The following is a 27,500-nucleotide window of genomic DNA, read 5'->3' as shown; positions in this document are numbered from 1 at the left end:
ATGTTTTGCCTAACAACATCACTGCTGGAGTGAGTTGAGGTAGATATTAAGGAGTGTATCGGCGGTTAAGTTTTTAGCTATGTTGCAGTAATTGTAATCTCTGCTGAGATTGTGTTTGTGTGTGTGTGTGTGTGTGTGTGTGTGCGTGCGTGCGCGCGCACTTACAGTGTGCGTCAACCACATCGAGGGGTACAATGTCCTCTGGGAAGCTGACTGCGAGGAGAGTGCGTGATGCTGTCAGCAGCAGCAGCAGCAGCTCACTGAGCAGAAGCGCAGCTCTCTGGCCCATGGCTGCTCACAGACGACACTTCCTTTTACACACTGGTGGAGATGTTACCTGGATACACACACAAAAACAAGCTTTTGTTGCTCAATGTGTAATCATATTCCAGATTCTGTAAAAAAAAAAAAGTTAAAGTATATTCTTCCAAACAAAATATTTTTTGTAGTTATCACAATGGTGAGTATACAACAATTTCCACATTGGAATCTAACTTTTTCATGCATTTGAGCTGTTTTCTACTTAAAAAGCATAATGCAGACATAAAGGCCAATCTGGCGTCTTGATAACTGCTCTCACTGGCAGCGCTCGGCCTTTCCCTCCACCTCTCCCTGCATCTGCTGTCTACGGGAAGGTCAGCCAACTGGCCGGTTGGGGGTCTCAGTGTGTGTTGGATGCAGCGGAAGTCCACTCTGTTAGAAGCGTGGCAGGCCTGCTGTCTCTGTACATCTGTGCTCTGATTGGCTTGTCCTGGACCAGGCTCAACAGTAATCAGCACATTGCAACTTCAACAGTATCGCTGGTGCAGCCTCGGCTCTGACCTGAGCTGACTTCTAGTAGCGCTCTGATGGCTGTTATTGTTGCAGCCTTTCCTGAGGGGCAGTGCACTTTATTGCTGCGCAGTGATTCACTCATCTTTGTGTTAAGAAGATCCAGCCCTGGACTGTTGTTGTGGCACCGTAGTAATTTTTGTGGTTAATATGTTTTACAGCATCTGACTACAAGGGTAATAATTTATGGTGGGAGTGGCTGGGGTTTAGTGTGTATGTGAGTGCATGGAGGAGGGCTTTAGAGACAGACTGTGTCTCTAAATGATCGGTGTACATTCAAATATTTATAAGCCAAACAAATTATTCATGCAGGCAAAGCCTGAACGGATATAAACAATTTACTGGGAGACGTCACACAGGCGAAGGCATGGATTAGCTGGGAACACACTGGGATACGCACACAAACACCCATGGGTGCACATATATAATCACCCTTTCACGTTGTGTAATGCAAAGACTGACACATATATACACACTCAGTAATGACACATTTTTCAATTAGCCCAGAAGCACACCTGCTCCGGGGCTGTCAGAGCACCCAGCCTGCCAAGCCATTAGCGCTTTGATTGATCCGCACAGGAAGCAGATCAGCAGCCGGTAAAGGAAATATGTGGACAACTTTCCCCGATGTGTTCACGCTCCTCCCGCATCTACATTTTATCAACAAAATTGTGCGTAAGAAAATCAAGCTATGAAGAGATGACGAGTATATGACAGCCTTTTGCCGATGTGCGCCCACGGTGACGTCATCTCAAAAGAGCCTCATAGCCCACATGTTGATATAAAACAAGAAACAGTTTTCCAGGCACTAATGATGAGATTTTGGTCTGAATGGTTCCTGCATAATGTGTCACTAGGAGGAAGTGAAGTGATGGCGAGAATCAGAGTACTGCCAGCATGTTTTAGTCATCAACAGTGTGTAATTACGGCTTTCTAGTACTCTGTGGGATATCGAGGCCTTTGAAAGAGCGATGTCATTATGAGTGAGTAATGCATAGCCTGGACGAGATGGTGCTTCATCTCAATTAGTCCACTTAATAGTTAAATTAAGGGCTTGGTGTTTTGACAAAATAGGATGATTGCATGGGGTCAAAAGTGTGACTCCCCCGACAACAAAACACCACAGATGCTGGAGCATCTAATCTTGATCAAAATAAATCTGTGGGTATAAGCATGCAAGCTAGCTTGACACAGAAGAAGCAACTTCATCTAAATGGGGAGAGATGATAGACAAAAAAAAAGGCAGGGGTGTTCCTTAAAAGCATGGCAGGTATTGTTTTTTACTACCTTGTTCAGACGCTCACACCAGGAAATGTGCTGTTAAATCCCAAGCAATAAATTGCAGAGTTTCGAAGAGAAGCCTGGGACTGGAATAGATACAAGCACAACAATAGACGAAAGAGGAGCTATGAAAGGTAAATAAACTAAAGCTCCACACTTCAATTCTATAATGCTATCATACAGGCTGCAGGCTGTGCTTTAGGCTTAAACTTGGCCGGTCTCATGGGTAAATTATTTCCTTGGTGAAGAGACCTCCGCTATATTGCCTCATCATAAGCAGAGCAATACACACCTCTTTATAGCTTTATACCTGCCGTTCTCTCATTGTACAACATCGAAAAACACCCCCAACCAAAGGCTCAGCTCAAATCTCCCATGATTCTTTGCATGCTAATAGCCATACTGCAGAGGCGAACGCTTTCCTCAGAAACTTAATGTAAAACAGAAGACACCCAGAGGTCAGCGATCTAAAATTACTTATAAATCTCTTGTGGGCTCAGCATGTTTTCTATTGACTATTCTTTTGCTGGTTCCTGCCCTGCAGTAATGGTAAAAACATATACATATGGGGGGTGCACGTACATATAGGCCTACAACAAGCTTGTCACGCAACTGAATGCCATTCAGCGTTGCTTCACTCTACCTCTGTTATTACAGGCTTTTCAATGTCCCACAACCCCACTTCCCCACTGATGTTGTTGGCTCAAGCCCACGGTGTTACACACAGGGGATGGGAGAGGTGGGGGGAGGGGGGTCTGATGGATTGCTGTTGGTGGTGGGTGTAGGGGTCTTTAGCCCAATTCTGGTAGTTAAAGCTGAAGATTTAGTGTTGCCAGCTTAAAATGACAGATTAACACATTTTCTCCTCTTAGCTGTGCTTTCACTGGCATATGTCCGCCACGGCCTCCCATCGGCTGTAATGCTGGGTGTGTTTTTGTAAGGAAGTCAGATTTGGAGGAGTATGTTGCTAATAAATACAGGGCAAACAACAACTGCGCGTGAGGTTTCATAACCCCAGAAGAACAATGTTGACATCTGCTCAAGGCTACTGAACTTGTCGTCCGCTTTAAACCGAGGAAATCAGATTCCAGGGAATTCAGTTTCAGACATTTCTCTCCTCACAAATGTGTAAATGCAGCACTGACATTCTGCCACGCCTCTCTGCCTTAGCACTCAACGTTTAGAAGGCATCTTTGGCATCTGTATCAGAATGTAAAACCATTGGCAGTAATCCGAGATGCAACTGCTCCGGTAGCGAGTCTTGTTTTTCAGTCAGAAGCAAACCAGAGCTTAACCATACCATCTACAAAATACAACTATATGAAGAACTGTGGACCATTTATAGTCATCGTCATCATTTACAGTCTTGACTAATACTTGGAAATATAAAACTTGTGGTTGGAAATGACTCCCGCTGTAAAGCCTGGTGTTTTGTCACAAACACGCGAGTCTTGTGGTTGAAAAGACTCAAACAGCGGCTTCAGGTTACAAAGTTTGAAGTTTTCTTGTTGACCCGTCCAGGCTTCCACACCTCCTCCCTGCCAGGACTTTCTCTCTCTAGATATCGATGTCACCTGATTGTGTCTTGCTGAACAAAAGCCCGGTGCGTCTCATGTTGTTGCGGAGGGGGTTTCACTAAAAGGAGTGTCGGAAAGACCCCCAAAGTGTGACCTGTGTATCAGAATAGGAGGTGTATGAAAGTGCCTGCATTTCACAACCTGGAATTTTGTTGTGCCCTATAAATCAAGCCTCAACTGCAGCTCTCAGAAAGTAATCAAGATGCAGCCACACAGGAGCGTGACTCAGCCAGACACTGCACTAACCTAGAAATGATTTGACACCTTTTCTTATTCCAAGACTAACCACCAGCACAGACCTGTTGATATTTACTCAAGAATCAGTTCTAAGGGGCTTGGTTGGACTTGTTGCTTCAGGGACTTGGCAGAAGGAGCACGCGGTGCCACCCTAAACCAGGCTTCCCTCCCTTTCTTCTCTACCTCGGCGAGAGGAGGAGTGAAACAGGAGAAAGGTTGCTCTCAGCAGTAGTTCTGCTGTTAGACGTGCACAATGGGGCTGAGCTGCAGGTGTGACCACCAAACAAAAGGGGCTTTGGCCAAGTCAACACAATAGAGCCCCACCCCCGGTTATTGGCCCTATTTTCAGGAGGGCTGTTTGGGGGGCTCTTAAAAGGGGGGTTGTGAAGGAACAAAGCAAACTATATAAACATGTTGACTCCAAACCCTGCATGGAGCGTGAAACTTTTATCACTCAGTCTCGTAGAGGTGAATAATCAAATTTTCAAGCAGCAGTTTAGGGGGACTGTGAGGCGGTAAAGGGTTAATAAAGATCACTATGGTTTAATGGCAGTTGTTCCGGGTTAAAACCGGCTGTAGTGGAGGTTAACTGTGGTCGTTCTGGTCGCAGAGTTCTGACCCCGTGACCGGTGAGGCGAAGTGAGACACAGCAGCAAGATGAACTGTCATCGAACCTTCTGCCGGTCCTGATGTTTAACCTGGCTGGAGGCTCCTTCCAACACCAAGTTCATAAATAGTTTTATTAACAAACCGGCTCTGCAGGACTGTGTGACACTTCAAATATAAAACGCCCCGTCTTAATGTGTGTGAGGGGATCCACCTGGTCAGCTCTAGATTACTGGCACCAGAGACGCGGTTCTACTCCTCTCAGGCTGCTCTCCGTCCATCGGAACATGACACAGACAGTCAGTGGTGACAGGCTCGGGATAAATCACAATGCTGGTCTTGCCTCTGTTTGAGGGTCTGCTTCTCAGACATTGGGCACTGGGCAGATTCCAGATCTGACACCATTTGGTACACAAGGGGTTTTCACTTTATCTTATTGACGCTTTTATTAATTCACTCACCAGTCTGTTTTATTAAAGGTTTTTTTTTTATTTTTGCGGGGGTGATCTTATTTTGCACGCAGGCAGGCACACACACACACTCACTCACTCACACACACACACACACACACACACACACACACACACACACACACACACACACACACACACACACACAGCAGCCCGGGCTCAACTGCTTGCATTGTCCGGAATGGGGCGTAAAGGCATTCAAGTTTCATCCGTAGTAAATCTTTTCAGAGCCCTTTAGTCCACACGTAGGACTCGCACAAAAGACCACAAAGACTCGCTGAGTGACAACAGTGATGGGGCTGCGTTGAACTGCCTCCGCAGCAATAATGCACGCACAGGACTTCCGTGCTATTATCAGATACATGAAAAACTGCAATACATAAAATAGATCAAATCCGGCATCAGTAGGAGAGGTTAGTCCACAACGGTTCAGGTCAACTGCTCGATCAACTCGCCTTTTAATCTCAGAACTGTTTGCCAATATGATGCCTGAATGCGAATCTTAATTCTATTTTATTTTTGTGATTTCGAAATATCACTTGAATTCTTATCCGGAACCTCTTACAGCACACAATAAAATAAGGACCTATCGAGACTGACAAACGTCTCACCTCGGAAGCGCTATTTAAAAAGACCTTACTGCGTTTCAGTGCCTATTTACTTCATTTATTATGTGGGCTGCTGATTAAAAATACGAAGTACTTGATCTTCTTTTGGAGAGAAGTAGTTCGGGATACAGCAGAAGCCAATTAGCCGATACAAGATCCGTGATTTATCTCGATAAGTGGGTGTATCCTAATGAGAGAGGGAGAAACACTTTATCAGTTACCGTAAATCACAGGACACCTACCTTGAGTATTCACTCCTGAAAAGAGCAATCCCACTGAATGTCATATTCCTTTGGTAATCCATTCAAGAAAACACTCGGCATGTAATATTCCTGTTATTTTAAGCTCCATCCGGACCCACTCTTTTCTTTATACATCCAGTAGCGCATAGATTTCTGCTCCGCTCGCTCGCCACTCTGCCTGGCTGCTCTGTCTCCGTCCTTGGGCCCCTGAGCTCTGATGACTGATCTTCAAAGCAGCAGAGCCACGACCACACATACCCCCCCCCCCCCCCACACACACACACACGCACGCACCAGCTCCGTCCACTACTATTAACTTTGGGAAGCACAGGGGGAAGACATAAACATTAACGACGCGCAATTCCTCCGACACCGCGCGTTTACTTCACGCTTTATCACTGAATCGGTGAGTGATTAAAGTGAAATGATCTCATCAAACCCACCTGATACAACTTCATATGAAGATTATGACTGTCGCTATGACGGCTCGCTGTCTCCCGGGGACACTCAGTTTAAATCTGTTTTAGAGTGCAGGTTCTTTCTATTCATGCGCGCCGGAGGACGCGTCCAAACCGCACAGCCAATGTCCGTCTTGTTCAGGAGCAAAGGACAGTACAGTTCACATTTACAAGGTGCGGACCGGAATATTTTCTATCCCGCGACCACCGGTTTTGCAGAGAGGCATAGCGACGCGGTCAGAAGAGGAGATATTCTCGACTTTCTCTTTCTTAATACGGTAAACAAAGTAAATCTACATTTCTACAAGGAACTCACCTCATCTGAATTGGTTGTTTTGTATCCATATGCGTTGCTGTAATCCCCCCCCCAAAAAAAGCACTACGCGTAGTGGACCAACTTCTCCTGGGCTGAGAAAAACAAACTAATGCACGGCAAATGGTGTAATTCGACCCGAGCTCAGTCAATCCATCCAGCGCGAACGCTGCAGCCTACCAATAAGCAGCGCTCTCGCTCCAGTCCCTCCCCCACCATCCCTCTATCCGCACTCGGTTTGGGCTTCTCTCTCTGCCTTCCCCTGGCTTCCTTCCTTTCTTTCCTAGAGCCCAGAGAGAAAGAACCCCCTCCCTCTCCCTCAGTTCTCCTCCTGTGTGACCCCATACCCTCCCTTCTGTTAAACCCCATCCCCCAACTTCGAGTCAGCAACAGCGCCTAGTTAAAATCTTTTCAGCTGAGTTGAAGCTGCTGCTCAGTAAAACACATCTTTTGAGGTGTTTGCATTGTTTAGTCACAGATCTTCCTATTTCCAGCATAGCAACAAAGAAAATATTACAATAATCAAAGCAAAAAATATTAAAACTACCTTTAAACTTGAAGCAAACCAAAGCCAAGTATGATTATTAGGTACCAAACCAAACTATGAAACAAATCCTGATGAGTAGCTCATCACATTGTTCTTTCATTGATCTTGAGTACATGGAGGCGTCGGTGCACGCTGGCGAGCGCATGTGAAGCCGAGGTCGCCACCGAGCGTGTCAGGTCACTCCAGCCAGGTCCACCAGGCTGGACAATGGAGGCCCATTTGCACCCCATTAGAGATGCAGGTTAGCAGATGTCTAACACACACACACACACACACACACACACACACACACACACACACACACACACACACACACACACACACACACACACACTTGACAGCTTCCATTATGAGCTGAGAAAGTGGGATCTGCATTTCAATACTTCAACAGGAAACTAGTTTGCACTGCTTATCTGCCTGATCTGGGACATGCACATCTTGCATGTCTTTGTCCCTCACTGGTTCCATCCTCTACCTCTTTTCTTTTTTAACTTCTCAATAACAAGTCATTTGACAGCATCTGTCCTCTTCCTCAAGCTCTAATCTAAACAAAAAAAAAAATTCGGAATTTTGCCCCCAATCTCATCAGGATTATCTCAAGCAAAGTCTTTCATTTTGTCACTTTCCTTGTATCTGTCTTTGTCTCTCGTGCTTCAATCAGCCTGCTCAACATTTCTGTCAGTCCAGAGTTTCTCCCGTGGGGACTGAATCAGCATGAACATCCGTGAGCGGGAGCGGGGGGGGGGAGGTGGATAAATCGATGTGTCGAATGTTTGCGCAGACGTAGGTACTGAGCCTCAAGATGAGTGAACAGATATATTGATTTTTGGATGTCTGGTGATTGACGGTTTATTGATTGGCTTTTTCCCCAGTGAAATTGCCGTTTTATTTGGGGTATTATGGGAATGTGACACTGTTTAAGTACGTTTTAATGAGTTTTGGTTTGGTTTGGTTTGCTGTATGTTGTCTATTTTTGTTCTTTCTTAGGAAACGTTAATTGTCACTGACCTAAGAAGATGGTACAGTGACCATTTATCAGCTCCTGAGGGGTTTCCAGATGCCATGATCATCCAATCAAGTGTTTTGTTCTCTTTCTCTGTCCTGGTCCTGTATTTGATTTGAGCTATTTGAGCTCTGCTTTATGGAATAATTCTGAAAATCGAAATTTTCCTCTCTATCGGCTTTTTCACCATGTATCACATGGGTTTGCGAGTGGTGTCTCTGTTGGAGAGCAGACAAAAATTCAAAGACACTTTAAGAAAAGCAGACGCATCTGTAAGCATAAAAGTTGCCTCTTTGCGCAGAAATGGTTTGCTTCTGCTCCAGTTTGATGATACTCATCAACTGAGTGCTGTTCCACTCTCAGGTTAAACACAGCGGATCCCGCAGAACATTTGCAGGTACATGCCTGGGTCTGCTGATCCCTGACTGCATTATTGAAGGCTGTCGAAAGATGCTGACTGCAACGATCCAGTGCGATTCAGGCTTCTCATACTTCCCAGTCTAGTTTCAGTTGGACGAAGACAAAAAAAAAAGACTTCTAAAATTTTTCATTTTAAAAATGCATATTGAAAACCTGTTTTTAAAAGGTGGGCCTGCAAAGCCTGATTAGTCACATTACAAGTAGCTTGGAATAAATCCTGGTAGGATATCTGGTAAACACAAGTGTGTGTGTAATTTCCTATTTAATGAATAGAGGGTGGATGGATACACGCAGGAGTCTGCATGGAACAGATGATGTCAACGGCTGTTGAGCCTGAGAGTGTGTGATAGCTGGGATGGACAGATGAATGTAGTGATGTTGGACACGGTGCAAGGATTGAGAGATGGATGGTGGGAGTGACATGCATGCATGATGGGGGGTAGAGAAGGGACAGAAGGGCTGTGCTCCCTCCAGAGCCTGGTGTGTGCCCCTGGGGACCCCGCGGTGTGTAGGTCATCCCCAAGGGGTGTGCAAGGGTGGTCTTTGGGGTGCAGAGGAGAATGTAAGAGCATGGCCTTAAGATGCGCCTACCAGAGAGAGTAACACCCTCCAATCCCTTATTTACTGCCTGAACTTCCAGTACAGATGGCCATGCGTCCATGATGGGGTCACAGGCCTGAGGTTGAGGCTAGAGGACCAGAGGGCGACGTGATTTACAGCTACCAGCTAATCAGAAGAAAAAAAGGGGACAATCATCCTGATAAAAATCAATTAAACATTTAAGAATGAAAAGGTTGAACGTAAACATGTTTCAATTTCCTTCTCCTACCATGTCAAGAAAAGATAAAGTGTGTGACTGTCAGGTGTTGGACTGACAGTTTTCAGAGGAGAAGATGGCAGTTCCAGGAGCAGCGGCCTACAGACCACACGACCAGAGAAAGCCTGAGTGCTTTGGGGTTTGGCATTGAGTGTTCTGTCAGATGGCTGCCTCTCAGGGTGGGAGCAGTCTGGACTGAGCCTCCGCAGTGACCTCTGATTGATTAAGAGGCCATTTCTGGCACTTGGAGGGCCTGGGGCACCATTTGTCACCTGACTATGCAGTCCTGTGGGGAAGCTTCTTGTCCTCCAATCTACATGCAGACCTTTCCTCTAAATCCCCAACTCAGTCAGATCCACTGGGGCCACCCATGTCACAAATCTGGCCACTCATTCTGGTGCACAGCCTTTTGGATCAGAGTAAACACCAAATGGCACGTTAAAACAATACGATAACATTCCATAAATAAGCTTTCACTGCATTTATATCAGATCATTAAATCTGAACTGAAATTTAAATGTGTTTATTGCTAAGAAGCATTTATGTACTTTTTTCAAAACGGTACTTACCTGAAAGAGGGAATATTTGAGCGAATGAAGCAACATGAATGATGTGGGACAAACGTAGCACGGAGAGTGGAGGAGTCAACTTTAATGACGGGTGATGATGGGTGATGAATGATGACTCATTTACAGTCAGCGGCTTCATCAACCTCTGATTGCATCCTGAAGTGCATCACAAATATAAAAGCACAACGTTCATTTGCAGTTGTCTTGGCTGATTCCAGTCACCATCATCTGACTGTCTTTCTTTCCATCGCAGAATTGAATTTTTCAGTCGGACTCAAAGCAAAATAGGTCCACAGTTCCCTACTGTTTGGCTCCAAATGTGGATTTTTACTGCTCTCATTGTGAAATACAGCCTTTCCCACAGGTTGGTTATGATTTGACACTTGTGCCATACACTTCATTTGAAATCTTAACCAAAGGTCACCTGCAGGTTAGAAGGTGATGGCTCCAGTTTAATAAACACACAGACTGCAATACTGAAACATCATGGCGCTTTGCAGTGAAATGACCTGTGCTCGTTCGCTCATATTGCTCCTTCAGCTTCCTCTTTTATGAGACTATATTGTAGATAAGCAAAAGCGATAAGCGAATCTATTTGGTCATAACTTGTTTCCTGCTCTAAATTTAAGGAAATTACAGGATCAACTTTTTTGCTTGACGCAATCCTACCGACTGTCACATTTACTCATGAAAATGCAGGGAAAGGTATGGAAAAAAAAATCTGATATAATGTAATAGTGTTTATTAGGGTTTTGGTGGGGAAAATGAGAATGCTAATCATATTCATAGCCAGTGCTGTGGGTAATTTACAGTCAGCGATAAGCTGCCATATCAATGTGAACTGCTGATGATTGAGTGACACACATGACATTTTCGACTCATTATTTATTGATCCCATTTCAGCACCCGTCTAAATGTTTTAATCTGCTTGGCTATCGGCACGCTCGTGTCGGAGAGCGATGAGAAATGCTCCTGGATTCCAGGTGATGGTGACACAGTTGCCCTCTGTCTTATGGATGAATGCATAATTGTGCGGCTTTAATGCAATGCCACCTTGGCACCATTATGACAATGTTTCCACCAATTAAGGACAGTAGTCCTGGCCCTTGGTGTGGGAGGGATGCAGCGTTCAGGTTAAAAGTTTTATTACTTCTGATTATGATAATAAATGATTCCTCCCGTACACTCTGCCCTTCATTATAGCACTGATCCCTGAATATCTCTGCTAAAATCCATCACTCCAGCTCTGTTAATGAATGCTCCAAACAGCAGTCAACCACACACATGATCCAGACCTCGTCACATTCCCAGTAATGAAGTTAATGAGCTAACAGAGAAGTCGATGTCTTCGGGAGGGAGGGAAATGACTCAATTTAAGGTGAAAAAGGATAGAAGTGGGATTTAGAAGTGTGACCAGGAAAGGAAGCGCAGGAAAGGTTGCTGTGTTCACACGCTCTGGAGGAGGGGTCTATTCTTGTGTGTGATCTAGCAAGTACACATACATGCACAGCCAGTCTAACACATACAAGCAAACAGGTGCTGTGTGGTGCTGGCTGACTGCATGGTGAACAGCTGTGTCTCTGGGAGGTAGCTGTCGCATTCTCCAACAGTACCACCAGACACACACACACACACACACACACACACACACACACACACACACACACACACACACACACACACACACACACACAGGTCTGGGGCAGCTGCAAGGTTCTGTTCAAGGGCCCCAAAGCCAAATGCACATACACCCACACTGAACCCAGTGTCTCAATGATATTTAATCTGACAGTAAGATGGCTCTGCCTGTGCTGCGCATCCAAAGACCGAAGGAATCTGTAACTGCTTGGCCCGCTGACTCCAACCAGCTCAGCAACATGGAAAAGGAACCACTTATTCCTCCGCTGCTGGCCCAAATATTTACCTACCCCTTTCCCCAAACTCAGTTCCAGTCAAAGGCTCAGCATCAAAACGCCATCCCACCTCCCATCCTGGCAGTCAGTCGCCAGCTAAGTCCTCCATGGAGCTGGGAGGCTATCAGGGATTTAAGAGAAAAGCCCTTTATCCAGGGACTTTCTGTACAGGCTGGGACGAGCAAACGCTTGTGTCAGCAAAACACCATAAATGCTACAAATGGCATCTTCCCCACTTCTTCTAGATGACAGACATTTTTTACTCAGAAAACAAACAAGGGGTGGAAACTATGAGTGAAATTAATCATTGCCCCACCCCAGTGGGACTAAATAATTTCTTAACTTCCCATCATTAGTTAAAGTTTTTTTAATGACGACATTGAATTTGCATTTTCACATTTTCAAAGCGTGCATTTCTACCTGTGCAGTTGTAGAATTGGATGAATTGGTGAGATGTGATGCATCGTGATGATAAACCCTTAGATTTATTGTATTGGCTAATCCAGACAGCCATATGTGGAGCATGTATGACATCATCTACTGATTTATGAGCTCCCCTGGAGTTCAGGCGCCGTTTAAATTTGTTGTAATCGGAGGTTACCATATTTGGATGAGAGGGTGGAGCTGGACAGAAGGAAGGAGTGGATTCAACTTAGAATAATAGCTTTACTACTATTACTACTACTAATAATCATCATAATAGTATAGTGTGGATAATAAGACAGTAAGAATAAACTCTTATGCTGCCAACGTGTATATATATATCTATATATATATATATAGCGGGAAAGCTGTGTTAATGATCTGATCTCACTGAGTTTTAAAGTTTTTACACTGAGCCAACTGAGTTTGACTGTCTTCAATTATGTCTGCTAACTGTAGCAAAGTTCCCTGCAGCTCAACATTTATTAACCATGATGAAACATTGACACTTTCACCGTAATGCTGTGTGTTGTTGACAGTGAGGTACAGTTCTTTCGTTATGTCGAAACTGTTTTTTTTTACGTTCACTTCTTTTGATGAACGTTTCTTTGTCTTTCATTTAAAGCACCGTGACAGCGGTGCACCCACGAGAGCTGCTCTTGCTCCTGGAACTTTTGTACTTTGGTTCTGCTGCTGGACTCATCACGGTCAACTGTTGCACTTTGCACATTTCATATGTAAAGGCAGCTCGTGTCACCCAGGCTGTCTCTGAGTGTACAGAATGCTGCACCAAGCACTGTCAACTGATTTATTTTTAAGTTGTGGTTTCTCATGTCATTTTAAATTACTAAAATAATGTTGCAATGAAGATTCAAGGACTTTTGTTCATTATGTAAACTTGTCTTGAGAGACAACATCCCCCTGATTTAATGTGCACTAAATTGTTTTGTGTGTGTTGTTTGGTACATCCCTCTGATGTTTTTGTTGGAAAAGGGTTTGAATTCGTGCAGTTTTCATGTGACAAATTTTGCCATTTTTGTGTCGCTGTGAGAGAAAGTTATGGGTTATAGTGGAGGTTTTGCCAACTTGGATTCATTGATTCGATGCTCGTTTTAATGTTCAACAAAAATCCTCAAATTTTTTAAATCATATAAGCCCACTAAAACAATAATCCGAACCTCTGAATTCTGAGAATGAGCTCCTCTCAATTAGAAGGGAGAATCAGAGTTGGTTTCCTGCCGTGATCGCCACAATCCTCCGGGCCCTCTCCCCCCACATCTGAATCTCTACATGATCTCTTCATTCAAGCAGGTACATCATGACAATTGAGAAATTTAAGTTTGACTTTCTGATTGACCTAAGTTACCTAAACATTACTTCCCTATCGATGCATCTTCAAGGGCAGCATCAGCTCACAGTAAGGTTGGTGTGCTCGGAATTCATGCTATTAATTGCGAAGCAAATTTTGCCAGGGGAAAAAACAGACCTGTTTCCATTGGCCAAACAATCTGCTAACACTGGGTTTTAGTCTGGAATGGGAACAGATTTATTCTGCATTCATTCCCTGCAGTGTTTATTAGCATTGATCAGCATTGATGGAACACAAAACCTGGGTGAATGCGCTAATTTGCGGCTGGCTTCTGTTTTTTTTTCTTTTCCCCCAATCGAAGACACACATAAATCACGAGTGGCGGGAGCTCCGCTGTCACCAACACACATGGAGGAGTGACAGCTTGTCGCCTTGCCAGTGTCTTCCATGACGTTTCGTCATCTCAGCCATTCATTCAACCCCTCTGTGCTCATGCAGCGACACGCTAACATCATCCAGTCAGTGCTGAGTTGGACAAACAGGCTGGAGCAGAAAATAGCAGTCGCTGTCCTCCGTACCGGTTTCACTACAGCCTCCAAAGATGCTACGCTCTGGTTCTGTCTACTTTCACTGGCAACAAGAGCAATCGTTTTTTTTGTTTTTTCTTCAAGTGGATTTAACCTGGATTACAACACATCACTCCAAAACAAGTTCAAAGCGTATGCAAGGCTCCCATCCTGATCCAGTGGTGCTGATAGAAACTTGTCAGTTAAAAGGTAGTCATGCCCTGTATTATCAGCAGTTTTACCCTGAATGGGACCAGGATTTACAAAATGATCATCAATCTGTATTTAAGAAGATGTGAAACTAGCAACTGAGACTACAAACTCACTCAGGGAGAGTTAACTGCTGTATCAAATCAATGGCGTTCCCCTCCTGCATCAGAACATCATTTTTCAGACCCGCCAGCTACGACCATTCAAGCCTATACAGTCAATGAAAGGAATTAAACTTCTCCCCTCAGCAGGTCATTGGCCTCTAGATTCAGACCAGGTGTCCACACAATTTGCTTGGGGCTGGGGTTGGTTGGGTGTGTGTGTGTGTGTGTGTGTGTGTGTGTGTGTGTGTGTGTGTGTGTGTGTGTGTGTGTGTGTGTGTGTGAGAGAGAGTGGGTGGGTGGTTGGGTGAGTAAGAGAGGAAATGACAAGAATGGCCTTGTCTACATGACAATAGCAAATGTTGGGCTTTACAAGGCAGATGCTGGAATCCACTGGACCAGCCTCAGCGCCCATAACACACATCAGTTGTTCATTGCAGATACTTTCAACAAATGTTTATGCTCACACCCACATTATGCCTGCTTATATACCAAACATATTCCCTCATGATCTCTGCTCTCTGTGTCAGCTGTTTACTGTAATGGCTGTTTTATCCGTTCATCTATTTTTCATCCCTGGATCTTCTGTGTGCAGAGCCCAGCTAGTTTGTGAAATAAAGGAAGATCCATAAGCTTCAGGAATAGTGCTTAAAAATGCAGAGTCTCTTTTCAGTTTCCTCAATGTATGATGCTTCACTCCTGTTCTTTGTCCAGCTGGTTGGAACACACCTTATTAACATAATAGCCCAAATGTAATGAGTGAGAGATATAGCCAGTGTCACCTGTCCCTTTAATAATGGTAGCATCAGGAGAGGCAGCAGGGAGGAGAGCAGCTGGATAAGGTAATCCCATCTCTGCAGGTCAGCCATCAGACAAGCTCGAGCAGGCCCCACTTACTCTGGCCTAATTAGCGCACACCAACAGGGAAATCTTTGCTTCTCAGACCCGTATTGCAGCGCATACCCAGTTCTCCAGCCAGCCGTTGCAGGGTTAATACTTTCCAGTCTCCACACTTGGGGGTTTTGACCAGCTCCAACACGCTTTGGCTCCTGTTTCCTGGCTTCCATGTCACACTTCTTCAGCGGATCGAGAGATGCATGAGTCGATGGGATTAGATAGTAGACAGAACCATGCAGGATTATGTTTTCCTGTGAAATTCCCTTTGATGTGTGTAAGTGTCTTTTGCTGGTTGTCCTTTTACAGCACCAGACCAAATGTTTTCAGAACTGATAAAAATTGTCTCCTTCTTTCTCTGGATAATCTGCCAAACACAAAGTTAACAAAAAAAAAAAACAAATAATAAAGTGGCCAATATCAATTAAAGGGCTCCTACAATACTTCACCATATTTACTGCTCTTGGACGCTCATATTAAATGTGCCAAAGTTATGAAAAAATGAGAGAAGTAAGAACGTAATAAGACCACAAAGCTGAGTGTTTAGACTGCTCGATTTCCAATGTTTTCGCTCTACCTAGATACATCTGCTGCAGTCACCATACACCCACAAGCACAGGAGCACTGCCCCCCGACAGGCTTCCAGAAGCTGACAAGCAGAAGAAATTGGGCTTTTTGGGAGGAAGGCTTTAAAGAGACAGGAGCCAAAATGACCTGGGATGAACTGAAGGGTTGCATCAAGAGCCAGGATAAGACAAAGGTTTTAACTGAGAGTCCAACAAAGCCATTCATGTGGAGCCCCAGAATAAGAATGTAGACATGGACTGATCTTGATGTGGCCCCTTTAGATCAAATCAAATCTGTAGGTCATTCTGAACATAGTTCTGAAATAGAGTTAAACAGAAGTGGCAATAATTACCAAACAAAACCTGACAAATAAAATGGAAGCCCTTTTTTTTCCCAAATTGGGTGAGCAGGAAAATGAAGCCCTGTGACTTTTTCTCTGCCTTGTCTTTCTACCTGTAGATAATATGCTCACCTTGTACTGGTCTAGGTAGCTGCTGAGATCTGGCTACCCCGGGAGACGCCGGGCCGAGAAATGAGCAATCAGACAATCATACAAGCTGTAATCAAACAACAGTTTAGCCTGATTATCTGAATCACTCCGTGTGAATGAAAGCCCTCTCGTGTGAACCCGTCATCCGAGCAGGGCTGTGGAGTGGCAACTCTGATTTTAGGCTGTGATGCAGGTGGGATTTTGAAGAGAACCTGTACGATCTGTCTTTCAAGCAGTGCATTAGCATTAACCGTATTAGCACAGTTAGCAATGGTAAATGCACTGATACGGTGCTTGTCCCCTCATTCCCACTCACACTGTGATGGTGGGGGCAGCCAAGCATCGGTACTCAACCCAACTCATCAGGAACAATGCAGGGCTCAGTACCTTGCTCGCAGATACTTTGACTTGTTCACTAGGGGGAGTGAGGATTGAACCAGTGACCCTTCAGTTGCTAGATGGCCATTCTACCTCCAATCCATGCTTTCCATTATGGAAATTAGGGGTGAAGCCATGAAAAACAAGACCCCAGCATAAGATAATGAGTCTGGGTGACCCTTTAAGGTCTGTTTTAAAGGTCTGAGATTATAAATCCACAATAACACTCCCGTCTCCCCAGTAAGAGAGATGTGGATCTGTGTGAGACTGTCTCCCCGACTGTCACCACCCAGGTGGAATGCAAAACACACACTGCCACAAACGCTTGAAGACAGGCGTGTGTAGTGTCATTACGGAGATGTACAGCCCTGGTGTCTGACCCTCGCGCACTCCTTCATGACACCACTCTATTTCTCAACCCCCTCCCATGCGTGCCTCTCCTCAAGAGTGTCTCCAACTAAAGGGTGGTAGGGGGGTCTGGGGCGTTAGGGTATCAGGTGTCATCTAAAAAAGCAGTTGTCAGGACTGGCTGAAAATGGAGCATGACTTTATTCAGTCTAAATTGTAGACTGCTGAAAACAGCGTGTCCCCTCAGTGCCCTCTCTGCTATGGTGCGGCCATCTCTGCTCCACTAAGTGGTGTGTTTTTATGGGATTGATTTCTCCTTCCTGTTGCGCAAATGAATATTTTTTATAGATTTTTCTGCTCCTGCTGGATGTGGGCTGTCTATGAATAAAAATAACATCTTATGTCTCCCATAGGAAGATTATATTTGAATTAAGTAAACCAGCTCATTTCTTTGCAAAGGTGTAACACACTCTTTCTTTTCCTGTTTTGCCTCTATATCACCCTCACACACTTGAGTACGTATCCGCACACACACAGCTGGCAGGGATTAGAGGAGGAAGTTGAGTGAGCACGCAGCGGTTCAGGGTCAAAACAATGGAGCATGGACTTGACCTTTGACCTTCACGAGCATTCACAGATTGATTACATCTACAACTTCAATACAGGATATTAAATGTTCTCTGATCAGACAGAATAGAAAAATGTAACTTGGACAACTTCCACTTCACCTAGTGATGACTACATTGCATAGAGCTATATGATAATTAATGGCTTCCATTAGAGGAAAAACCTTTCTCTGCACTTTTCCTGCGGGATGGACTGCTGAAGTAGCTTAGCTGTGTGCTTCTGTTCTACCCGAAGCTATAGACAAGTGGCATCCTGCATGTTAAATGATGTTGTTCCCCTCTCAGAGCCCCTCCTCTGATCCTCAAGTCTCCCTGCGCAAACCACATTCCATCTTATAGAAAGATGGCATATCATAAAACCCCAGTAATCGAGGTGATAAAACGAGGAATATTTTCTCTGACAAAGACAAATAGGGAATGCTTTCAGTGTATAATTGTGTTATATGTGTATTTATCAGACTTTTACGTTTGTGTTTGCTGCCCTTACATGAGTGTGTGTAATGTTGCTATGCAATGTTAATTTTATCTCCATTGTGCTGGTGTGGAGGACTAAGTAGAGTCATTTACAAAAAGTTACAGCGGCAGTCACGGCTACCAGCCGATGATAAGTCATACCAATGAGCCTTATCGAAGGTAATTGTGCTTTATACTCAGTGCTTCTCACCATTTGTCTGTCTGCCCTTTCTGATGTTATCCACCTTACCTCTGCATTTTTATCTGTTTATTTCTTTTCATCTCGCTGAAGCTCTGCTAATTCCCTCATTAAAGGCTTGGCTGGGAGGAGCTAACTGGCATATAGCATTAGCTCACACTGGACCATGCTATCCACACTAGCATATCATAGCCAACTCGCTGAAGATATGGAAATGAAGTAGCGGCTCTCGACAAGGCAAAACAATTATCTGGTCTTCATAAGCAGTGGTGCTGGCGGCCGGTGCCCTGAGCTCTCTGGTTTGCTGCTGACATGCCACTTTCTCACTGCAACATCGCTTGTTTCAAACACAACTGAATGGATGCCCCTCTTTGCTATAGACTGTTCTTGTGTTTGCAGCAAAACAGCAGAAACAACAGGTATTATATGAGCGGGGGTGGGGGTACCCTAGCACAGTGGAGAGAAGAATAGAGGTCCGAGGGCAAGGACTGGAAATACAAAACAGTTCTATCTCTAGAACCTGAAAGAAGTTTAGGGGGCTAATCATGCTGATATGTCACAAATAGGTGGGCTTTCAAACAGCCATTTATTGCCTCACAGAAGAGCCAGTAGTTGATATTATGAATTAAATCATTTTGTCACCTATCACTTAGTAACATTTGATCCAGTATTTTCAAAGCCAGCAGGCTTATTTCTTCACAGTTACATGTTTCCAGCTAAAACATAAAGCTGAGAAGGGAGCTATTATAGATATTGACTGGCATTTGCATTAGCCAGTATTGCTGAATATAACCCCCCCCCCCCAAAAAAAAAATATTAGAAGCACATATAAAAATAAATGAATAAATCCAGGCTTTAAAATAGCGGTACTTTTTTTAAAAAAAATCCTGTCGTCGGGATGCTCTAAACTATTCATCCATTGTTTTTCTATTTCTTCTTTCACAAAAAGTCTATGTGTCACAAATAGTCTTGAGGGGTCACAGTGCATTATTTGACCAGTGGGGGAGGTGCATGAGAATCAGGAAAGGCTGTGTGTCAATGGACACTAAAGTAGTATACACACACCGCTGAGTGCAGGGTTCATCAAACTGAGTGTTTTTGGAGGGAAATACAGCAGTTTTTTAATAAAAATACTGATGTTGATCAGGAATGAAACAATAAACCGTTAAGGCTGGATTACAGCTGGGACAGTTTGCTTTTCCTCTTGTGAGACTTGTTCAGGCTTTTTTTTTGGAAAGAAATGTAAGCAAATGAATATTTGGCAGTTACATGTATCCGTAAATTCAAATCTATTGATTAAATTAAACCCCATGTACATGATGTTTCCTTATATATCCCCTGACGAGAAGAAATTTCAACATAATATCTCTTCTTTTTCTCCCATAACTGGGCTTCATTCTGCATCAATAATATATTTGGACCCTTTTCTCACATTTCTTAAATTCAGCTCCTGAGAAATAACTTACTTCTTATCTCAGCCTGATCCTGATTTAAGATGCTAGTTCTTTCTCTCGTCACACTGATTTTCATTTGGCTGAAATAATAAGCTCTTCAGATAAAAAGCAAGATCCAAAGGAAAATGTGGTTTGCCTGTAAAGGAACCACAAATGTATGTCAGCGATCAAATTCAAGTCTCCAAAAAGCGAAGAGAAGCCTGTGAACACTGCTTTTCTTGCACTTCAACCATTACTCTCAAACTGGACAGGGTCATTTGTCTCGGATTGATTTTTTTCTTTTGCTCCTTGTTTCTCCTGAAGGGGGGAGGGGTCGGACTTCAACATTCTCCAAATAAGAAGATGATTTATTTGTGATGAGACAAAAGCTGCGGCGGGGCATTCATCTGGACTCTATGACACAACCCCACATTGGCACCGCTTTCTAATTCTAAATTTGAAGAACTATATTTAAAAATTTGATGCGCGACCTCGGCAGCTTTATTACTGTAGGCTCTTTGATCTGAGGGCCAGAGTTTTGAAAAAGCAAAAAAAACAAAAACCACTTTTGTTTGCAGTATTGAATCAGTATGAGCGAGCGCTGCCAAACGTGGCCTCTTCTACTCTCTCCTGAGCCCTTGGGTGTATCCCTGAAAGACCTGCGAGGTCCTGATAAGTACATGCATCACGTGGATGTGTGTTGCTCAACCCATGTGAACATGTAGTCAGCAGTAATTCCATAATGAGCAGTTTGTGTGCCTGTTTTTGTGTGTTTGTTTCTCTGTTTTGCCTGCCAGTCTGAGCCTGTGTGTACACGTAGGGCCATGACTGATGCGCAGCCAATCCCTCGTCTGGGGACGATGTATGTGGGTGAAAAGGGAAGCCAGTAATGAGCATGTGTATGAGAAATATTCTGACTGTATGCTTGCGAATCAGACTGTTGCCTAAGGGGGGGTCTGGGCTGTGGTTTCAAGCTTTTGAGCAGAAGGAGTGATTAGGCAGGAGAGGCAGACGGAGCTGTGTGTCAGTAGCATGACTAGTTGTGTGTGAGTATAGAATGAATGTTCAGTGGTGGCTGGAGTTCCCCCTCCATCATATGCTTTCGGATGCCTTTTTGTTAGTAACAGCTGTCAGCCTACACTCTGGACATAAAAGTGCGCTGACACTTGTGATTACAAGGATAGAACTGATATTGCTGCCTGAGCATGCCAATGCTGTAGGCTGTAACACACACTGACACACCTGCCTGACTCAGCTGAGTCAGGGCACGAGCGGCTAGAGACATGTGGGTGTGCATTTTTATTTAGCTTAGGTTGTGCATGAGCTCTCAAGCTTTCTTTATTTTTCCTCTAGCGTGTTGCCATCACCGCTCCTCAGGTGGGTTCAGTGGGAGGAGCATGGTTTCTCTTTCCTTTCTGTTTACTTCTTGCTGGCTACAAGCACTAACTCTGCAGGTCTCTTTGCTCTGTCTCCGCCTCCACCGCTGTGAAGTCATTCACTCTCTGCTCACTGTGCAGTTACTGTATAATAATGCATGAAATCCCACTTGATATTGCCATGAAAAATAATTACTGGACTCTGATGTTTGAAACTAGAAACTGGAAAATGCATCCGCGCTGTAGAATTTTCCTTTCTTGTTGCTAGCGAGGTTAATCAAGTAGGAACTCTCTGAAAGCTTCCACATACTCCAACACAACCTCAGCTCATCTAAAGCCATTTAGACCTCGTTTGTTTCCTCTCTGTCTTCCCGCTGTGTGTGATGTAGGAAATGTAGGAGATGTTTGTCTTTTCAGGCGGGTTCCGTTGTCTTTTGTGCGTCTTGTCTGAAACAGCATGTCAGCCAGGCGGGGCAGCTCTGGGAGGATGTGTGTGTGTGAGAAAAAGCGAGTGTGTGCTGAATGAAATGTAAAAAGCAGTACGCCTGCCTGCACACACACACAACAGCCTTTGGCCTAATGGGAGCTGACACTCTGACAGCCTCTCTGAGCTCTTTATCTGGGCCTCTTGCCTGAGAATTTGTGTGAACGTACACGCTAGTGCCTGCGCATTTGTGTGTTTCAATTTGCGTGCATGTGTGACCCCAGCGGTGGTAGTCGCCAGGCCCCCAGAGAGTTCCTTAACCCCCTAACAGAGTCAGACTCATTTACATTGAAATGGGAGAGTGGCAGGGCCTCTTTATGGACTGTTTGCTTTTGCTCTATAGAAAAGCCTGAACTCCACCTCTCTCATGCACACACAAGAGCGTGCACATGTACACACACACACACACACACACACACACACACACACACACACACACACACACACACACACACACACACATGCAGTCCCACACTAGATACATGGGAATACTGTGCTCCAGCTCACACAGTTGGTTTCCCAAACAGTTTGGCAGTTATGCCTTCTTTAAGACTAACAAGTGTGTGTGTGTGTGTGTGTGTGTGTGTGTGTGTGTGTGTGTGCGCGCGCATGCGCGTGTGTGTGTGGATGGATGCATGAGTTATGAAGGGTCAGGGAGGGCTGCTGGGCTGGATCAGGTCTGTGTAACCGAGGCCATGTGGTTGTTAGCTAAGTGCTTTTCCACCTCAGACTACATCTCTCCTGTCCTCCTAATGAGCGCTGCCCAGTGCTCATCGGGGACCCCAGGTTCCCATCAGCTTGCTGGTCCCATGTTCCAGATAAATGCTGCTGGAGGCACAAAATACACAACTTTGGGTGAAGCTCTAAATCCAACCCCAGACCAATGTCTGTGCTGGTTCCAGACAGAAAGGGTTCTCAAACTTGGCAGTGGCAGTCAGAGTGAGATCTAATTATAGCAAGCAGGAAGTGAGTAGGAAGGACGCTGCACAATTATACGCTGTTGAGGAAATACTGTGTAGAGGGGAGCATCTCTCCTCCTCTCCTTTCTTGGTTTTATTTCCTACATATTACCAAAAACATTGGCCCTCATTTAAAGCGTAATGTTCTATTTCCTCTCCTCTACTTCAATCTTTCATCTTATCTCTCTGCAATAGCCTTTTGGAAAAAAGAAAAAAAGGAGAGCAGAGTGCACTGTTTGAAGTCAAGTGGCTGTGTAAAGAGCAAACAGAGTCAATATTTTCCACTGGTCTTGTTCTCTGGTCACTAATTTCAGTCTGATAAATGTTATACCAGCTCTTCCTCACGTGTGGCTGTGACTGGAGGGACAAAGGGGCTTTAACATCACACAGTGGAACCTTAAATTAGGATTCATGATGATGTTTCACTGGGCCACATGTGCTTGCATCAGGTGGAGGTAAGTTTCTACAGAAACACTGAACCTGCCTGAGGAATTCAGAGATGGGAAGGAACTGCTACAAACAGCTTGTTACTGTACTTTGTTCAATTTATGAGGTTTCTCCAAATTTCAGTACAAATATCTGTTCTTTGTACTCCTTAAAAACAGTGTGGCTACTTGAGTTTTGATGCACAATGGACAAAAACGAGGTCAGAGATGTAACAAGATTACATGTTCACGCCAACATCAGTGGCACTGACATACATCAGGTCCCACTTTCCCACAGTGTATCAAGGAGGAGAAGATGTCTGCCAAATATTAAGAAAGAAGCTTGAAGAAGACACACTGGAGGACAAACAGCGCCCAGTGGAATGAGGAATGGGACATCAGTGGCATGTCAGTGAGAGAAGAAGCGGCATAAACGTGCATGAAATATCCCGTAATAGTCGATGTGATTGTTTTTATGTTTTTGAAAGTCAATAGCAAGAGAGGAAAAAGAAAAACTGAATACTTACACTTTTGAGGACATTTACATGCCTGTAATCTTTACCTTAAATTAAGTGAAGAGGTTGAATCAGAACTTTAAATTTTTTAAAATTTTACTAGAGATTTAAGCCATATACTTTATAAATATCTATTGGCATCACACTTCATAAGGAGTACACTTTGTTTTACTGGACCAGAAGTCCGTTCATATCTACGTAAAACTCTGTAATTGTGATGTGTCAGCGAAACTTTTCCTTCAGTTTTATGTTTTTCTGTTCCGTTTGGAATGTGCATGTACGCTAAATAACAGGCCTTTGATTTCTGCGCAGCCACCTCCGATGTGCATGAAGACATTGTGAGGACACAATCAGCTTCTCACCCAGGCTTTGACCAGTAGATGTTTCTTGTGCTTTCCGGCGGCATTTTCTACGTATATATGAAATAATAGAGACCAGATATCAGCGTGTGAAAATCGGGCATTTAAGTAGACATTTATTTTTATTTTTTTGCTCCAGTGGTATGGCTAGAAAGGGAACATAGCTTACTAATTACCCAAAAGTTAAACAGAGTTGGTTTCTATGACAATGACCCCTGATTTTAAGTTATTTCCTTTCATGTTGTTGGAGTGAAACACTTGTTTGCCAGCCACACTGTGTACCAGTGGGGCCGTGCCCGGCAGAGGAATGTGCAAGTGTGGTTCGGTCAACTTTAAAATGATGTTTTTGGGATACAGCAATTAATTTTAGGTATGGTTATACATGTTTTAGCTTCACACCACTTCCTTTTCCTGTCGAAGATGAGTCATTGCGTGTGTGTGTGTGTGTGTTTGTGTGTGAGTCACCGCGGTAAGAGCCACTCTCTGCCTCCCAGTGATGAGATCCAGATGGAAACTGTACATTCTGCTAACCATTATGGATCAGAAAATGCTGCTTTTTTCTTTATCCGACACTCTCTTGTGTTCTGACACATTACCAGAAAGTTTATTGTAAGAAACAAAGCAATGTTAACAAGCATGAGCTGAAACTAGCAATTTAGATAGATTTACGTTCCAGCTGTCACCTGAGGTCGCAGCTTCTGAGTGGTGACTGAAAGAATGAGATCATTGTGGCCAAAGTTTTTCCTCCATCGTGGCCACCAGATCCAGAGAGTGAACTCCACTGGTGTAGGTGGTGGTATGATGGTGGAGGTGTGGACTTGAGTCACAAATCTGATAACTTCATTCACTATAAAACCATAAAAGACTTGACTTTGACTTTCATACAAATGCCTTGAGACTGCACTTGGACTTGAGCCTTATGACTTCAACATTGATGCTCTCCTAAAGCCCTAAATGTCAATAAATGATGCTATAAACAGCATTTAGCTGATCAACTTAATCTCCCTGATCACAGTTCCACTTTGGACTGATTTGTCAGTTAACAATCAAATTTCATGAGCAGCAGTGGAAGTTGTGTGTCAGTGCAAACAGCCAGAATCATTCCCAAACGCTCAAAGACCACGCTGTGATCAACACAAACGGAGGAGCAGGAGACAAAACCTACTTTAAAAAAAAATCACAAACAGGAACGGAACATCTTCCAGATGTGTTCATCACTTGAAGCTGAAAGCAAAGTCCTCAGGTGCTGATTGATGGAAGCTAGCCAGCTAGCAGCGAGCTGGAAGCTGAAGCTTTGTGGTACCATCAATGCAGTAAACATTCGTTCCCACCTGACCCAACGACTGAAATCATGAGAATAACGCCCATCAGCAGTGGGCAGAGTGACATTTCTCAACTGCTACACCAGCTCTCTTTGTTCTGCCTGCAGCACAAACGGAGCCTGTTCAATGAAGAAAGACAAGCAGGCCTGCTGCGAAAAAACAGGAATCCGCCTCAAGGTCATGTCCTGTGTGTTACGTATCCTGGATGGACCCGGTGCATTCCTATCCTCAGACTGACCCACATTTTTTATAAATATACTTAACTACAAAAAAAACTGTGACTCTATGACATAATATTTGTAAAGAAAGCATTAGAACTTGTTTAGGACATAAAACCCAAAGTTCCAGACGCGCTCCTTCCCTGAAACCTCCTGAGCAATGACTTGAACTAGCTTGTTCAGGTTCAACCTATTCGATAACGGTCCCTTCGCTCATGTGCAGCCAGACACATGGTCTCCATTAGGGCTGGATTATTGCTTACTGAGCATCACCTTTTAGAGAAGAAGTGATCTGTTTCTGTGCCTTCCAAGACTCATCACTGGATGTCTCATTTGCTAATCAGATCAAATCCTAAATCTTTGGTTGTCAGGAAAATCATGCCAGGATCTTACCATGCTCATAAACACTGTTTCACGAGAACGCTCGTACTGCACTCAAACATTGCTCTGAGCTGTGACCAACAAACCCACGAGGGTCCAAGTAAAAGGCCTTTCAAGTTTGGCCAAGTGGTTTACCGCTCATCCCATCCATCAGCTCCCCTCTGGGTATGGGACACATCCAGGTCACACTAACAGTCTCCAATCCATAAACAACAGTGGCTCAAGCTGTTGTTCAATCACTGTTGTGAGCTGACAGGTTTCCTGCTATTCTGTGTCTGGACATCCTGGTTGGACTCCTGTGTCTGTCTGACTTTCCTGCTGTGGCTCACCGTCTTCACCTCAAGGAAATGAAGAAAACGCCTTAAATGAAAGACAAAGCAGGCTACGGTGAGCGAGATGACCCTCTCTCACCCTTTGATTTACCTGGAGGTGTTAATGTTTCCATGTGCAGCGTGTGAGCGTGAGATATAACAAGATAACTGGTGTGTCCTTTAAAGTGCTTGAATAAACATGTAAGGCTTTGCTTCCCGTGTGTGTGTGTGTGTGTGTGTGTGTGTGTGTGTGTGTGTGTGTGTGTGTGTGTGTGTGTGTGTGTGTGTGTGTGTGTGTGTGTGTGAATATTAGAATGCGGCATGTGTCCTGTGGGCACAGCTTCATGTTTGCGTTAAGGGAAGCTCATGCTGGGAAAATGCCAACAGCTGATGAATTCTTCACCAGGGCATCAAGGTCAAGTTGTTACTTTGAGAGCAAATGACTCCCCCCGCAGCTCCATTTCTCTGATAATCAAAATGTTCTATAATTAAACATGTACAGGTATACGTTCTGGACAACACAGGCTCTGCAGGACTGTAAGCAAAAGACTTTGTTCTCAGCAGCTACCAGCTGGTAAATCCACCAAGAGCAAAATGAATCAAACTAAAACATGAAAACAAAACATAAATCTATCTTTTATCTGTATTTCCCTGCCAAACATGGCCGCTTATCTCCGGCTGGGTTTCACCTCTCCCAGCCTTTTACTGCTAAAACTACAGTTGCAAATTTCGCTGCAAGCCACTTTACATAGCAGAGTGGAAAATCTCAGCAGAGTACGGGAGCTGAGTTACTTCGTACATTTGTTGCGTTTTTCATCAGACTTCACTTGCTGTGAATAATCACTGGAGCGCCTCCGTATAGGGCTGGAACCAGTGGCCTCTGTCTTTTTACTCACTCCAGTCTTTACGTAAGTCTCTTTATGTAATCACAAGGTTTAATGGTACTTTGACGATGAGCTGGTAACGGGGAAGCACTCCTCTCAACCACAAGCACACGCATGCAGTGCTTGTCGCATATGTGTGTGACTGATGATTTCAATGAACTCAGTCTTTTGCATTTCTGTATAATTATGAGGCAAATTTATCTCTATTTGAAATGTTATTGAACCCTTTTCCAGAACAAGCAACCTTGATATTACACCTGCCTGTCCTGCAGGTGAGAATGAGTCACCAGCCAGCCAGCAGACAGGGAGCGCCCTGAACGGAGGCTACCAAAGAGTTATTAGTAAGCACATTTATCTTGGTGATGTGTCTCGGTGAA

The 27,500-nt window shown here is 44.2% G+C and overlaps 1 protein-coding gene across 7 annotated transcripts in view; it reads right to left on the bottom strand.

Moving 5' to 3' along the window:
* The window catches only part of sema6d (semaphorin 6D), a 116,349-nt gene that overhangs the window by 13,678 nt on the left and 75,171 nt on the right, over positions 1-27,500 (bottom strand). For 4 of the 7 annotated variants that reach the window (XM_086225630.1, XM_086225671.1, XM_086225666.1 and 1 more), the window contains exons 1-2: positions 6,627-6,733; positions 166-337 (exon numbers count right to left, since the gene is read on the bottom strand). In XM_086225630.1, the coding sequence (XP_086081756.1) occupies positions 166-289 (124 nt within the window). In that variant the 5' untranslated portion in view covers positions 290-337; positions 6,627-6,733. Of the gene's footprint in view, positions 1-165; positions 338-5,852; positions 6,049-6,626; positions 6,734-27,500 lie in introns of those variants that run through there. The other 3 variants (XM_086225647.1, XM_086225656.1, XM_086225639.1) reach the window with 2 other exon arrangements.

The sequence above is a fragment of the Aulostomus chinensis genome, chromosome 2, assembly GCF_037954235.1.
Source record: "Aulostomus chinensis isolate RoL2024-O1b breed Wild chromosome 2, RoL_Achi_v1.0, whole genome shotgun sequence".
NCBI lineage: Eukaryota > Metazoa > Chordata > Actinopteri > Syngnathiformes > Aulostomidae > Aulostomus > Aulostomus chinensis.
Note: the sequence above shows the minus strand (reverse complement) of the source record. Positions and strands in the feature narration are given on the sequence as shown.